This window comes from Papilio xuthus, unplaced genomic scaffold (assembly GCF_000836235.2).
Source record: "Papilio xuthus unplaced genomic scaffold, Pxut_1.1 DF828177.1, whole genome shotgun sequence".
Classification (NCBI taxonomy): Eukaryota; Metazoa; Arthropoda; class Insecta; order Lepidoptera; family Papilionidae; genus Papilio; species Papilio xuthus.
The window spans coordinates 2,170,652-2,187,439 of NW_013530472.1; the positions used below are offsets into that span (position 1 = coordinate 2,170,652).

The 16,788-nt window shown below is 34.3% G+C and overlaps 2 protein-coding genes across 2 annotated transcripts in view; one reads left to right on the forward strand and one right to left on the reverse strand.

The window, feature by feature from the left end:
• The window catches only part of Abl (tyrosine-protein kinase Abl), a 39,813-nt gene that overhangs the window by 10,933 nt on the left and 12,092 nt on the right, over positions 1-16,788 (reverse strand). The window contains exons 2-8 of the mRNA XM_013306752.1: positions 13,526-13,631; positions 12,946-13,058; positions 6,430-6,632; positions 6,042-6,140; positions 5,495-5,743; positions 4,669-4,952; positions 4,140-4,416 (exon numbers count right to left, since the gene is read on the reverse strand). Of these exons, the coding sequence (XP_013162206.1) occupies positions 4,140-4,416; positions 4,669-4,952; positions 5,495-5,743; positions 6,042-6,140; positions 6,430-6,632; positions 12,946-13,058; positions 13,526-13,631 (1,331 nt within the window). The remainder of the gene's footprint in view (positions 1-4,139; positions 4,417-4,668; positions 4,953-5,494; positions 5,744-6,041; positions 6,141-6,429; positions 6,633-12,945; positions 13,059-13,525; positions 13,632-16,788) is intronic.
• On the forward strand, positions 660-2,498 carry LOC106113789 (uncharacterized). The gene is made up of 4 exons (XM_013306753.1): positions 660-836; positions 1,016-1,146; positions 1,223-1,298; positions 1,413-2,498. The coding sequence occupies exons 1-4, from the start codon at positions 779-781 to the stop codon at positions 1,616-1,618; spliced, it is 471 nt and encodes a 156-aa protein (XP_013162207.1). The 5' UTR covers positions 660-778; the 3' UTR covers positions 1,619-2,498.

The following is a 16,788-nucleotide window of genomic DNA, read 5'->3' on the forward strand; positions in this document are numbered from 1 at the left end:
ATCGCAGCCGTGCACCACGCCGTATACAATCAACAAAAATATATACATAAACATTACTACTAGATTTTACCGTTATACATGCTGTTTCATTTTTCTCCTTATAAAAGGAAGAAAAAGTTTATAATTCCATTAGAGTTTCAAAAATTACTTTTTTGACGTTGATTTATTTTTCATTTCATTTTACCAACCGCAAATTTTCATTTATAGATGCGTATTTTTATGCATACGTATATATTTAAAAAAAGGTTAATTTTAATAAAATGCTTTACTAGTATGAGATATTCGAGGACTGAGATTATACTTAATATGAATTACGAATCTTACTTAAATTGTGAAAAAAACTCATTTGACACCGCGCCTTTGCTTTAGTATTAGGTTAACAGTTGAGAACCAAGTCTATTCGTACATGGTTATCTATAATTTTAGAAAAAAAACATAATTCTAATGTTACAGTCTTTGACAACATTTTAAACGTTTATTGAAACACTAATTCAATAACTGAAATTCAAATATATTTTTATCATTTCTCTAATGTATTATGTAAAAATGAACATTTCTCAAAGAATTCAAACGCGAAGAATATACGAACAGCCTGTATGTCTTCGCGTGATGCCGAAACCAAAACAAGCATCATTGTTTGCAGTAAAGCTATAAACGCGACACGATCGATCACTTCGTCAGTCTTTCTGCGGGTCGCCCATTAATCGCATCCTTGCCGTTTTTAATTCATTAATTCGTAATAAAAAAAGTGCAACGACGTTCTCCTCGGGGGCCTATAATGCTGACATCGAAGATCACCTTCGTGTACCTCCTACTAGTTACCCTCATAGTTACAGGTAAGATTAAAGACAAACAGATTATAAAAAAATCTCGAGTTATACAACTCATTAATATATTGATATTAATTTAAATATTATTTATTAACTCATTAATCTCATTCACATTGGAAAAGTTTTACATTTAAATAATTAAATTACTTTTTTATATCATATTATAAGATCACGTAACATTTTAGGGAAACATAAAAAAGCCAAACCGAAGAAATTTGTTTCACCCTCAACCAAAGGCATCCAGTGTTATAACTGTTTATCGTTCGACCACCCCGGCTGTTGGGATCCTGATCATCCGGATTATGCGAATATTACTGCAAGTACCAAATTAACTATAAAGTAAAATTATTTCATCTGCTAAAAGACAAAACTAGACTTTTAAACATTTACAGGTTCCAAACATTGACTGCTACATTCCAGGGATGGCATTCCTTTGTATTGTTATAACATCCGAATCAGCAAAACTAGGTAACAGTTGTATTTAACTAATTATAATTTATTTATCAATCATATTAATTAAATTTATTTAATATATTTTATTACATCATAAATAAAATTTTAATACGACGTTTTATTTGCCAGTTGAAACGGGCCAAGAGATTGGTCCGGTGCGAGCGCGCACGTGCGTGCCGGCCAAGGATTTCTCAAAGAAGTCGGTGTCATATTCGATGTGCAGTAAACTGAGCAAAGAACTATCAGCGTCGGAGATATTCTCGAGGATAGCGGTGAGTCGGCCGCAGTGTACGCTATGCAAGAAACACCTATGCACCGACGCCGTCCATTGCTAGACTGTTCTGCCTCATCAACGGAAGTCATCGCCCAATTACCAGGTTAATGTATATAACGACTAGTGAAAGACTGCCGCATGCATTGTTTGAAAATATTTAGAAACAACCCTATCAGCTTACAACTCAAAAGCAAGGACTGTTAAATGTTTGGAGTTAACTAGGATAGGTATACGTTTTCTTTGCTTTGTACAAAGATTATAAGTAAAGTGCGTGTTTGATACAAATGTATATTTTGTAAAGTTGCGAGCATGAACAATCTTATTATTGCTGTTATTCATATGAAAATTTTAAGATGCATCACTTGAGGTGCCATAAAATGATTATAGAATAAAAATATTTTCCTTGAAAACACTAAAAATGATTCAAGCTTTTTAAAAGTGTGTCGATGCTCGTAACTACGGTTTGTTTGTATATTTGTTTTCGAAAATTGGGGCTAATAATTGCAGGAGTGGTACAAGAATTGTATTTTATTCAAAGCAAGGCAATCGAGCACGGGTCATTTTGTTATCGCGGTGTTTGATTTTCTCGCTGCTGTTGTAGTTCGCGTCTTACACAACATGTTTGAGCAACAATGTGCAAGTTTCTCACGTCAACTTTTTGTTTTTAAAATGTTTCATTGTTTAGTCAATTTGTGGTATAGTAAAAGTTAAGGGATTGCTCTGTTTTTCGATTATTGTTAACACTTTGTTTTTGGGTCGTTTTTAGTAAAAAAAATGGTAAAAAAAAATCTTTTTTGTTGTTTATTTTCACGCTTTATTTTCATTCACTGTTGTGTCGACGCGAAAGTCATCTTGTAATTTAGTTCTCTAAGGTTATTTAATAATATAAGTATTACAAAAGTACGTGTGAAAATAATGATTTAAATAAAGATGAATTTTGAATTGAATCTTTTAATAAAAAATAATTAAAAAAAGTGTAAAAAAATGCATCATCACATATTAAAATAAAATGTTAACCGCGGATTTCCTCCAAACACATAGAACAGGGAAATTATAAATAAATACCATGAATTTTCGTCACGATTTTCGAAACAAATGTAAAGGAACATTAAAAGACCTATGCATCTTTGGTTTTATCTTTATGTAGTTTTATTTTTTGTTTTAAATAACTCGGGAAATAAAGATTCCATGAATAAAATTTTCGAAATTTATTAACCCTGCAATTACTCGACTTATCGTCGTAACTCCCCGCAGTGTGGCAGCGGGCGTCACAATGTGCCGCCATCTTGCTCTGTTCTGGGCTTTTACAGTAAATTTGTTCTTTACTGACGATGTGAAAAGGGAGGGTATCAATGCGTTTTTCTGCTTTTTGTTTTGTTGTTGTATTGTTTGTATAAACTGTTTCTTTTTTGTTATAAAGGGAACAGTCTTAAGGGTATATTCTATGTTAGTCTGAATGCATTAAATTGGATTGGTTTAGAAGATATATCTGCCTAGTCCTACTATTGTAGACCCATGTTTTTGTGCAACGTAACAATTGCTGTTAATGTCTGTTAAGTCATTTTTGTTTCGTCAAAGAAATTTATCGATCATATATAAAAAAAATCTTAAACTTTGATAACCGATAGTAATCTATTAATTATTGCGTAAAAAAATATATGTTGCAAACGTAAGTTGGATGCTGTTAAGGTTCGTTTGAGACTGATTTATACTGACTACATTAGCCAGCAGCAGAAATAAAGAATATATAAACAAATCTTCAGGGGTACCAAATCTTTTTATTTGAAGAAATTGTTACGAACACGTCGCGTTTAACTTATATTAAATTTGTTATTATTATTTTTATTTATTAGAAGTATTGTGTGACAGAGGCACTCTACAGAACCGAATCGTTACAATATTCGTCATAAAACTTCTTCTTCTCACCTTGTGCCCACTTAACTACCCATTATGGGTCTAGTTACTAAAGTTCACGTTAAGCTTTTTCATCTCATTTCATTAAGCGATTTCTTCACAATACAATATAATTACAAAAATCCATTCAAAGCAATTCTAGGCCATTATAATTTTAAAAAGGTAAAATTATAAAACAGCATTCACGAAAAATATTTTACTGAAGTGAAATACTCGTAAGAGCTCAATCGCACAATTATAAACACATCATAACTTACTAATATTAATTTAATTATCCGCAATTTACCTATTTTTAACATGAAAATAATATAAGTACTAGATCACATCCAAGAAAATTAGATGTAAAAATATGAAGAACCATTCAATATAAGTCAATGAAATTTATTAAGTTTTGGCTTTACATTGCTAAGTTATCTATTAGTTTCTTAAAATTATATAATACTAGCTGTGCCCGCGAATTCGTCCGTGTTAAATACTGTTTTTTGATAACATTTAATTATTTAGGCTAATTGCTTTACTTGAACTTATTAACATTCATATAAACTTTAAATATCACTATAAAAACTTTCATCCATTGTTATTTTGCACCTTTAAGGGTAAAAATATTAAAACTTTGAATAACATATTTATTTATATCAAATTAACAGCTTAACAGCAATTTGACGTACCTTTTCAAGCATGTGATAGACTTCAGCCAAGTCGACTCGTGGGTATGGAGACATTCCGTAGGTGGCTATTTCCCATAGTAGTATCCCGAATGCCCATACATCGGACTTGGTGCTAAAGGTGTTGTAAGCAAGTCCCTCGGGCGCAGTCCACTTGATAGGGAATTTGGCACCGGCGTGTGCAGTGTAAGTGTCGTCACGCATTAGTCGAGCAAGTCCGAAGTCTGCCACTTTCACTAGGTGGTTCTCGCCAACAAGGCAGTTGCGAGCAGCTAGATCTCTGTTAAAAGAAATTATTTTATAATTAATTAAGTTTAGTAAATTATTGACAGCCTTTCGATTCAAAATATTACTTCTTCCCAAGTTGGACATAACATTTTTAAAACTCATTATTTATTAAAAATTTCAGAGTAGTAGATGCACAAAATGAGAATATTTCCTCTGCAAATCCACTTCCCGTTCCCATCATTACCTTAAGAAAAGGGTCATAGGGGAAAAAGAAATTCAAACTCAAATTATAATCAATAGATACCTATGTATAAAGGAGCGACTCTCTAAGTAGCTCATTCCGGAGGCAATCTGAGTTGCCATGTACATGAGAACCACAGCGTCGATATGTTCACGGCTCTCGGTGCGAAGGTAATCGAGCAGATTGCCTCGGCTCATGAACTCTGTGATGATGAAGAAGGGCGGCTCACGCGTGCACACGCCAAGCAGCTGAACTAAGTTCGGATGTCGCATCTCCTTCATTATGGCCGCCTCTTCGAGGAAATCTTTAAGTGCCATTGTATCGTCCTTCAAAGTTTTTACTGCCACCTGTTAAAGAACACAAACAGTACATTTTATATTAATAACGATGATTAAGGAAGAGATGTGTGTCAGGAGCGCGGAAAATGGAAATCAGTGCTCCCTGTCTGCTCCTCTAGATTAAGGGTGACATTGTGTTGATATTGTTGCAATTGTAATGACTGTTTTGTCAAATAACATTTGTTAGAATCTTGTTTAAGTATCATTCTATGTTAGATGATTTTAAATCAATGTCAAAGACGTCTCATTCAAATAATCTTGAATTTTGCCCATAAACATCTATGTATTATACTAGTTTTATTGGACACAGAAGAGGATATTTCTCTTACTTATACATCCCCTTCTCTACTTAGTGTATTTCGATATTAAAGAAGGTTGGGAAAGGGAAGAGTATGGAAATTGGCCTCCAACACACAGTAAGCAGACGTAATGCAGAAATACTTTGAATACTTGACATGCGTCAAGTGAAACTGTGACGCTTCTGTGTGGTCTTGCTACATGGCGTCCTGTTAATTATTCTGATTTAAGTACGAAATAAAAATAAAACTAACAGTTATATTTCCACGTTTCCATGCGGCCTCGTAGACATCACCATATTGTCCGCCGCCGAGTTTGTGTTTCATGACAATATCGGTGCGGTCGATTTCCCACTCGTCGGGCGGGGCGAGCGGGAACACCGTCGGCTTGTTGCGCTTCGGCGCCGGGTACAATAGCTGCGTGATAAGACCATCACCCAGCACGGAATGGTGGTGAACGAGCTCGGCCAATGTACCGAACTTCGATTCTGATGTAACATACACCTGTGGACATCATGTAATTTCTTAAAACTTGTAGGCCTCAAAAGCTATATCTAGAAGTAGTTGATGGGAGCTACGCGACGGTTCGCAGTTCATACGAACGTAATCTGAACTTTTAAATGTTAGCAATTGTTTGTATGTGAATCTTTTACTATTTAAATAAGGACGGTACCGTTTTACATTATACGAGTAACAATGGTATGTCATAAACAGATCAAAATTTTTTAAACAATAAATTGATTTATCACTTTATCTTATGACATAATATACTTTAGTTAATAAAATGTATAAAAGACAATACCTTTCCATCGGAGTCCTCGTTGATGCGGTAATGGTAGACGCGACCTTCGTAACGCAGTGAGATACTCCTCTGGCCTGGACTAGACTCTGACTCGCGAACCTATAACAAGAGAAAAAATCACCATTTTAATCCAATTCAGAAACAAAATGTATAGTAGAAAATCAATATAAAATATTTTAAGAATACTACGTTTGAAAAGTTACACATTTACTCGATAACTGCTATAAAAATGTTGCAACGTTACAATACAATAGATTAAAAAAAAATTCATAAAGAAAGTCGGATTTTAGATAAAATTTCTATCATAAACACACTGTGCTTTGTGATTTTAGTAAATTAATTTATGTAGGAGTTATTGTAAATTTTCATTACAAAATTAGCCACATACCAGGAAGCTGCCATTGATGCCAGAAGAGAGCAGATACTCGGCTGCGTTACGGGATATCGGTCCGTGATACCAGGAATGTTTCTCCAGGGAGTTGACCGGGGTGACATAGTTGCTGGGCACCCAGCCCACGCGACCGCCTGACAGTGTGTGCGCCTCGCACCACTCGCCGCTCTTGTTGTAGCTCATGATCCTCACCTGTTCACCTGTAAATATCAAACATATCAATCGTACCATTCAACACTTACATTATATAATTAATGAAATATATTATGTTACTATTAACGCAACTTGCATCAACAATAGTCGGGAAACGAATCGCGATGAAAATCGCAAATAAAAAAACACAATTCGAATTGATGACAAATTATTACAATAAAGAAATCATTGATTAGTTACATCATTAACGATTACGAATATAAAATACTTTAAATCTCTTTTTAGTGAGTCATTATGTGATTTTTTTTTGATACAACATGGTGTTGTGCGATTTTCAATTGCTGACTAAAATTGAAGTGAAAATATATGTAGCTATTGTTCGAACGAGTCAGCACATCTGTGTTAGACGCCGCATTCATAAATCAGTGCGGCTAAAGGCAGGCTTACTGCTGCTGAATGCTGACTACTCTACAGTTTGTGAAATATATAGGCCCATTTCTGGTAAGGACACGTAAATGTGTAATTCAAACAACAAAATCTTTGTAAAATATTAATAAAATACAGCTTTGTACAATTCTTCATCGTCTTCAAGTAGCTTATAGTTAAAAAAATTATAACAAAACAGAAATAAAATTGAAAAATATACAACATCAATGTATCTCTAGAAGTAAGGGCTATATTAAAAAATATATTTTAATATCGCAAAAATAGTCTACAAAACCAATATAAATATTATTATCATTACTTACATTTAAATTAAATGTAAAAACGTATTCTACATTAATTAAAAATAATACATATGTACCTACTCATTAATGCGCGAAATGGCCTTAACGATGTATCCAATTATAGAATTCACCTCGGTAATTGAATTGGTCGTGTTAAGGACGCACCCCTAGGGTTGATCGTTATCGGATTAATAATGCATCACATATAATTCGATGAAAACCACATTGCTATCATAATATTGCATACGTTCACGTTACCAACGATTATAAATGTTATTAAAATATAATTTGCCACATTTGTTTTGTTTGTAATAAACATACTTTTTACTATTTTATAAACATACTAGCTGTCCCCCGGGATTCCGTCCGTGCTGAATTAAAAAAAAATCTTAACAAGTAGCTGATGTTTTACATCAGTGCCAAAATTCATAAAGATTCATACAGCTGTTCTGGCGATACCTACAAGCAAACATCCATCTAAACTTTCGCATATATTCTTTACTAGGCAGTGCAGAAAGGAATATAATACACCAATATATGAACCAAGCTCAGTAGGTATTATGATGGAAAGCCAATATTATTACAATCGGTTAGGATCAAAACACGTATATATGTCATCCTTCTATTTTATTGTATAAATGAACTCCTTACAATTACCTTTTTTTTGAATTATTAAATTAAGAACTATAACTAGTATTTATTCCTCTACTACATTGCATACATTATATTACACTCCATTAAGTGAAACTGTGACATCCCTTATATATGGACGCTTTCAACGTCTATAGAGACCGAGTATTGAGTGCATCAGAATTCAATCAGTTGTACAGAAACAGACAATATGTACGTACATTGATATATGGAAGGGGCTTATATATTACTCACAGTGTTATTTATGAATTTCACATGATTCATTCTGATTTGATTATTCCTCACAAATAAAAACAATTAAAACTTTTCGTTCCCTCTTAACATAACACTCGTGCAAAAGCATATTGTACATCTTATTTTGTTTAAGAAAATAGAGATAGCAAACTATTTTTCTGTATAATGGGTACAAAGTACATCAGCTCTTCAAAGAAATACGGGCGTGAAAGTTATATATAAATTTTCTAGATCCCTTTGAACTACCGTAGAAAACTTAAAAGAGAAAATATTTAATCCCGCCTGAAAGGATAAGTCCTAACAAGACTTGAGTAATGCTCGAACACCTTATTGCTGGTTTATTTTTCTTTTACTTCATCTTTAGAAAAATTCCGCCAACAACTAAAGCTTAAGTCCAAGGTACAGACGAAAGTGCTTAAAAAGTAATAATTATTAAATTAAATAACATTAAGCTATTATAGAAAGAATTTCTATATGTCATAAGGAGGCAAACGAGCGAGCGACCACCTGAAATCGCTGAAATAGCGAAGTGACTGTTGCCCATAGACATACGCAATTGCATATGCGTTGCCTACCTTTAATCGACGGAGGAGAGGATGCACAGAAAGAAAATATTTCCCTTTCCATGCATCGTCTTATCTGAAAAGTCCACTACCACTTCCGATCCTTTCCTTATAAGAAAAAGGGTGGGAAGTGAAAGAGGACTAAATTAGGCCTCCGGGACGCACACTCATCAGATGAAACGCGGAGTTGCTTCCACTTCAAGCCTGTCTTCTGTGTGGTCGTGGTATTTCACCGGGCGAGCCGGGCCAATTCGTGCGAAGATGTTATAGCGGGCTCTACCACTGTTAAATATGTCGTAATAGTATAACTTATCTCATGACTATGGTTTGACTTCTAATAATTTTCAATATCTATTGATTTTATTTCTCGTGATGCCTCCTTTGCTCGTCATGATTACTAGTACCAAGAAAATTTATATTATAAAAGAGTCCATTCGTCCACTTTCTATATCTGCATGAGGTATCTACATGAGAATTGAGAGAGCTATGAGAACCTACCCATAATTTTTGAAACCTATAACTGTTATTGGACAAATCCAATAATTTTTAATCACAAAGATATAAAATAAAACAAATTTATGCATCGTCGCATTTTAAATCTTCAACAAGTTTACGTATGTATACATCGTTACCCAGACACATAATTTCCGTAGTAACATGTTGAAATACATAAACCTGAAAATGGCGGAACATTGAACAAAGACGCGCAGACGGCGGACGGCGGCGCTCTGTTTGAATGCTGTCAACTGCACGCACGGCTTTGACTCTTCGACCGGCTTTGAGCAAACTACTTCGGTGCAATTTTCCAGTGACAGCCACTCTACTCCCGTTCAAATTGACCGATCAAACTTCATATTGTTTTGAAAGGCACGATTAAAGTTCTGTATTGCATCGGAACCTATTAAATATAAAGCAGCTTTTAGATGTCAAAGGTATGATTGACATTTCTATTTAAACCAGTTCATAACTTAAGCAAATTCAAAAGGCTTTTTCATTTCTTGTTTACAGTAACCAAAAATAAGGTGACCAGAACGGTCGTATTTCAGTGTTTACTATAGTTTCATGTTACTTAACAATATGCCTGTCCAAAAGCTTAGCCTACTTAAAGTTACTTGGACTTCACAAATGAAAATGTCCCATATCTTTGCAATTGTTCTATGAAAAGCCAATTAGCTTCGTACTATTAAGAGCAAAATATTGCTTTATAGCTATGGTGCTTTATAGTTAATTAATTAGATAACAATCATTTTACGAAAATTGCCATTTCTTTAGTTTTTCGTGGGTATTAATAACCATACCAATGTAGACAACATAGCTTAGACAACGTAAAACACATAGACCGAAAACATTCATACAACTTTAGACATGTACTCCATTCGTGCCTGCCCTACCCTGCCTACACAAATGTAAAAAGTAATATTAGCCTTATTTCCCTTTCAGGACAATTGTTGAAATTACACCCAACGAAGACCAAGTAAGCAGTAAGCTTCAACAAGTGAGGTCGTCGCTCTGACTAGTAGCGGCCCGTCCTACACATCGTTAGCCGGTAAGAGGTTACCAACCTTTTAAGAGATAATTTCATACGAGATAGAATAAAATATATATTTTAATGAAAAAAAAAACGTTTTTTATCTATTAATACGTATTCACACTTATCTAGTAACAGTGGTACTGACAAGATTTCAATTATATAATTAAAAGTATAACGTTGGTTTGAACCTGCTCAGATTGTAAATAACACAAAAATCTTAGAAATACCCTCATTACTGAGTTCCAGGATCGGTAGCTAATAAGTAAGAAAAGGTAATTAAGAATCTTTAAACAAGAAATATTTACGGGCTGCTTGTTGATCTTTTTCTAAGAAATGGAAAAAGGGAAAAGTACGATAATACAATAGATATTAAACAAATTCGCAAACGGTTGAACCAATTGAAAACAACACAACCAACATAACTCTTTTATCAGAAGGCGCTCTTTTATCTTTGTACGCATGCGAAGACAGGACGCGTTACTAGTTTATAAAAAATGTGATCATATATAAGTAAGGATATATGTACATAATCAAGAAGTAATGATACCAAATTACAACAATTCGGGACCAGGAAATGTAAATCGGCGGCGAATGAAACAGTCTCAATTGATTGCTTCCTTTGTAAATCTCTTTTATGATGCTAAAATTAATAAACAGAATCTTAAGACAATATACCTAATATTCTTTCTATTATATTGATATTTCACATTTTGATACTAGATCATTTAAAAGAAAATGCTTAAAAGTTGCAGTATTTCCCATGAACAGTCACCTAAAAAAAAAATTTAGCATCAATGATAGGTGCCATCATCGATTAAAAAGAATTTACATGCGTGCCACCTACAGCATTGGCCAAACATTCCAACGTCCCAAATTAGTACTCAGATATAATACGTAAAAGGATCGATAGAGCGCCTGTACGACTGTATACCCATTGTTATTCACAGTTAAAAATTGTAAGAACACAGTACGGAGATATACAAATCATTGCTATTATCCGACGCCACTTAAGAAACCTTCCTAATTGAAATGTTCTATTCAGTGGATAGTACAAAATAAGAAACTCCTTTCAAGAAACTTCTATTAAGCAGATTCTAATCTCAGCGACGAGTTGTAGGAGTAAATAAAAACGACAGAATAAAATGCAAATTCAAAGAGTAGAGTCGTTCGTCGTTCCTAGCATTTTTGCTCGACAAAATCAATAGTTCTTCATTGAACAGTTGAAAAGGTCATTGTTACAATTACCCGAGGAACTGTGACTGTAAAATTGTAACAATTGTAAATACGTTTCTATGCATTTAGTTGAACGAAATTTGAATCTTTACGATTATTAATCAAAACCACCTCCTTGTATAAAAATTTTTTGCGATTTTCCAAACATTTTTATTACCATACATTAACTTAGCCTAATGGACAGAAAATAAGTTATGATTATATTTGACGATTTAAATTCAGTTCGTATTAAATATCCCAATTGCATTTCCGATTTCATTCATTTAAATTACATTAATTATCATTCACACTGATGGGTATAATAAAATGAAAACTTCAATTAAAATATTTACGCTTTACAAATATAGATAAAAGAACGCGTATTTCTCGTTTTTATTAAAAAATAATATTGAATTTCACTTTCATGTTAACTTCACCGTTGGAAAGGAAATGAATCCCACCTAGTTTCCTCGTTTCCTATTTAATAAAATGCAATATCACAGAAATATAAATCTCAGAGAGTCTTGTAAAATTGTAAATATAAAGCATTCCGTTGAGGTAAAAATATTGAGGCTTATTTATAGTAGAAAATAAAGTGGCTCGCTTAAAACTAAAACGTATTATGTTGTACATTAAATTGATTTAGATGAAACCTTTAGAGAGCTTAATTGCTTAAATAAAATAATTTATGTATCAATTAGCGCACGAGCACACCTGCCTCGATTGTCAGCAAGTACGGTATCGGTGCGACATGCTTCCATCCGGTGTGAACGCGTTTTGTTTACACGACACTGCTGACAAGTCGAGAAAGCGCCATAATTTCTAAAACCTTGCAGCTCTTTGCTTATGTTACTTTTACATGAGGGCAGTTGGATAGAACAGTAGAGTTTTTTTTTCAGCACAGCAATGTTTTGAAAGTATGCGTACGTTAATTGGTACGGTGCCACAACGCCAGGATTCATGGACTTCTAGTCAAAGTAACATTTTGTTTATATTTCCAAAATCACAAAAGTCTAATGTTGGTTTAATGACTTTTTCAAAAGCAGCTATTGCTAACGTGAAATAGATCGCTAAGTTAGTAAATTTCTTAATAAACCGGCAAGAATTAAATAAGAACTCCTTTTATAACTTACGACGACTTTCCTAATTAATTAAATGTTCAGAAAAGTAGACTTTACGTTCCGGTTGTAAGAGTTCATATTACAAAGTATTTTAACTACAAAAGGAAATTGGAAATACGGAAGAAATTATTTCAGTATATTGTAAGCGGATTAAGTTACCCCACCACCCCAACGTGCTCCTGGCCGTCAGTACGGTTCATACAAAGGAAAATTTCACAATTTCATTTCCTACCGCAGCACATAGACCGCACCTTTCGCCGTGGGTTCCGTAGGTGGGCCAATTAAAGCCCCGCAAAATTACATCCGCAGAAGGAGCTTACCTTTCTTGAGGCTAAGCTGATTTTCGCCTCCCGCCTGGAAGTCGTACAATGCAACGAACAGTTGGGGATCATCATCTTCTTGGTGCGCAAGAAGATCCTCCTTTGACGTCCATCTGTGCAAAAAGCGTTCTTTGTACACATATAAGATGTACTCAGAAAATTCAAAAGATCATGCAAAATCATATAAATTACGATGAAAAAGCTACCGCTCTTTTAATACCCATACCTTTATTCTACATAGAGGCAAAGCGTTCGTTATGTGATTATTGCGGAACATTGATAAGTAGGGGCGGTGAGTTAACATCTGGTGAGACCTTTCATTTTTTCTGATTCTATAAAAAAAGGTTGCCCAAAGAAGGCGGTATAATGCACAAAGCAATATGACGAGAAAGTACTTAAACAGAGAATAAATGACACCTTTAAACCTAAACGCATGTATCCTACAGTGCAATATACAAACATCCTAGCCGCAAATGCGCACCTTACCAATGGCTATCTCACTTACATTTGTAGTATAATAGTAAACTTAAGCTGCTCCTATTGTCGAATCCACTAAACGTAACATTTTGTAAATAGGAACCTGTTAGCGGTCTCGAGTAGCTGGGGCGTTGGGGGCGCGGCGCTGGTGCCTTCCCCATCCGGCAGGTCGGGTATGTGCGGTAAGGGGCGGCTTTGGCGCAACGCTTCTGTAACAATCATAAATTTTATATCTGAACAAGATATAACACAAAACTGTATCAAGAGTATCCGTAATCAACTGTACTCGACTAGAATATGATAACGAGTGCTAATTATTACTACCGAAGTAATCACAGGAAATATATTATATTTCAAAAAAAATCTTTAGTATAGCTACGATTTATCAGAATTTGAAAATGTTACCTTTTAATAAATAATACTAATTTTTATTACTTATAATGTTAAGTAAAAGTAGCTATCATAATACATCAATTAATAACGTTTTATAGTACAGATAAAAAGCTGTATATTGAACAATAAAACTTATTATCTACGGAATAAAAGTGCCGATCAAAACCTTATTGATCATCAACCAAGCAAATAAAAGGACCACAACAATGGCGTACTAAAAACATGTCACGTCACGAACACTCAATGTCACGTTACTGGAAGAAGTCTAACCGAAACGTAAAGACAAAAAGCAAAGTCCACGTGAAGTCTAACCGTATAAAGAATGTTGGAGAACTCTAATCTCTCTCATTACGAACACGTGCGACGTCTTACCGATTCGTTCGTTTCACACAGTTGGATTTTATTTCGCAATACTTGAATTCAGATATATTTTCTTGCACGAGCAAAGGTATTTTTAAATTACATTTCTCGAATATTGCGAAATGATATTTCTTAATACAGAGGTTTGATTCAGCACGAGCATTAAATGTTGATATATTTGAAAACTTAAAAATTATTAATTTTAGCAATCATTACAATAATTCGTTCATTGAATCTAAATAGATAAAAATCTGTATTTGTCTCATTTGTGTTTTGACAGGTGTTAGAAAATGTGAAAAGAATTCATTTTTACGAAGAGTCTTCTAATTCAAAAAAGATTTGTTAATGAACGGTTTAAACAAAGACCTCACCGAAGTCGAGTGTGAATTAGAATATTTTACGTTTCGTCAGAACCCGTCGAAGGTTTAATTCTAGAATCCTTCAATTTCATACCCTTTCCTAATGAAAAACATGGAAAAGAGCGGAGGGCTTGTCGAGGGAGGTGATCGATGTGAGGAGCAACTATATTTTTCTATTTATCCCCTTTTCCGTTCATTAAAGATACAACACAACAGCAACTTATTAGCAATATGAGGTGGCTGCTTGTTTCACTTTACTTTTTACTACTAAAAATATATATTACTGAGTATTGACCCACTTTAATCAAAACCGTGATTGAGTGTTTATATAAACAAAAATAATATGGTTCAATTAAAAGTAAGGGGCATGTGCACAGTGTACACATAATGTGGACAGTAATGTCGCCACTCGCCACACATGGACGGTGGCGCGGCACGGCCGTGACTCAGCTGGTGAGCCGTCACCGACGCCGATCGTTATCCTTATTATTTAACATAACATTTAAATTATTCAATGCCGAAATTGAACCTTATAATTCAGTTCAAACACATTCGAAAATGAACCATATTGTGCCGAAGATAAAACTCAGTGTATTACTTTTTTTCAAGTAAAAAGCGACAAACATAGGATCGGCTCCAGATGTTTTGTGACCACTGCTACCCAGCAACATCCGCAAAAATTTCAATAGTTTATAGATTCGTTGCCAGACATTTTTTTTAGAACGGAGCATGGTTTAAGATAAGGAATGGAAAAATAAGTGAAGATGTATCAGTAAACATCAACACCGCTCACGCTACGGGCGTGAGCGGTGTTGATGTTTACCCAGAAGGATAGATAGAGATTACAGGCTTCTGTTTAGCGCGATCCCATCACACCTCTCTCGTCTTTTTCACATTCATATATCTTCTAAAACCCTCGAGAACTACCCCTATCAATGTTTTGCCTACAATTCATCCTTTCGACGTGTCTTAAACTACCGAAGTATGTCGTTTTCAATTTTCGTCAAAACATCCGCGATCTGGTATCAATAATTTTATTTTTATTTCAATTTGATTACATGGCAATCAAAGCAGTATTGGACGAATGCTTCATATTTGTTACTAATAGTAAATTATAAAACCAAAATTCATCTTCGGATTTTTACAAAATAAATACAGTTATAGAGATTTAAATAACTTTCCTTTGGTATTAATCCTTATTGACGCAATAGTTAATTAATAATTTTATGTGAGTCGATAACAGTGACCGTCTAAATATAGGGAAAGAGCATTCGTACTATGTTTAACATTACGGTTTACGATGCTATAACCATTAAGTTTTTTAAAAAATCAGCGACGAAAATATTGGATCAAAAAAATCTCCTGGTGTAGGAACCAAAATTTATAGTAAAATTTTAGTTACTTGTAATTAAAAGAACAGACTCGATTATACTAACGTTTTTATTAAGTGTGAACATCTTATCTCTACAAAAAATAATGTTTCAAATTGAACTATTAATTTATGTTATCAAAGAGAATTATTTTGTGACATACAAAGAAAGCGTATAAAAGACGTATGTTTGTTAGAATACCGTTCTAGTAAGAAAAGAGGCGTAAAAATGACCGTAGACATGTTGCCCTAGTTCCGGGTATTGCGATGGAATTCACAATGAAGTGCGAGCACTGGGAGGCCAAGATTGTCAATCTTTATAAAGCCAATTCTTTGTATACGTGGGGAGATTCGTCTACTTAATGGGTCTGTTGACAGGAGGTCGAGATTTACAAATTTAACCGTGGGTTTCCACTCACAACGACTTCACATAAACATATAATCTCTATTTTTTTGTTCAAAAGAGGGAAGGGTAACATGAACTGATCTACGTAGAAGAATCTCTTAATGCGTCTAAACTGCAGTAAAACGCAAGCGGTAAGCACTGCGTTTGTCCTGAAATTGTAGTTGAGATGTTCAATTTATACATTCTTTGGTAAATGTATCTAGTCTTGGTTATGTTAAAATTACTCTGTGATATCAAAACTGAGGTGTAATGAAGTCTACCTGATATATTTAAACGGCAGAAGTTAATCAATCAAAGTACGGTGTGGCTTATGAATAAAATGCTCAAAGGCTGGGAGAGTTTACCGGTAAACGGATACGGGACGGCGGCGCATAAATACGATTAATTTATTGGATTTGCAAGGGCTGGTGTCACGAGCGTCAGTGGGAATGAGAAAGAACTACGTCTGCGAAGGGTGTGGTCTAACTTGAAGTAGATTC

Bases quoted from the DNA above. Each gene is read 5' to 3' on its own strand.
- LOC106113789 (XM_013306753.1), top strand. From the start codon at position 779: ATGCTGACATCGAAGATCACCTTCGTGTACCTCCTACTAGTTACCCTC. The intron at 837-1,015 runs GTAAGATTAAAG...GTAACATTTTAG, and splicing joins AGTTACCCTCATAGTTACAG to GGAAACATAAAAAAGCCAAA. The intron at 1,299-1,412 runs GTAACAGTTGTA...TTTATTTGCCAG, and splicing joins ATCCGAATCAGCAAAACTAG to TTGAAACGGGCCAAGAGATT.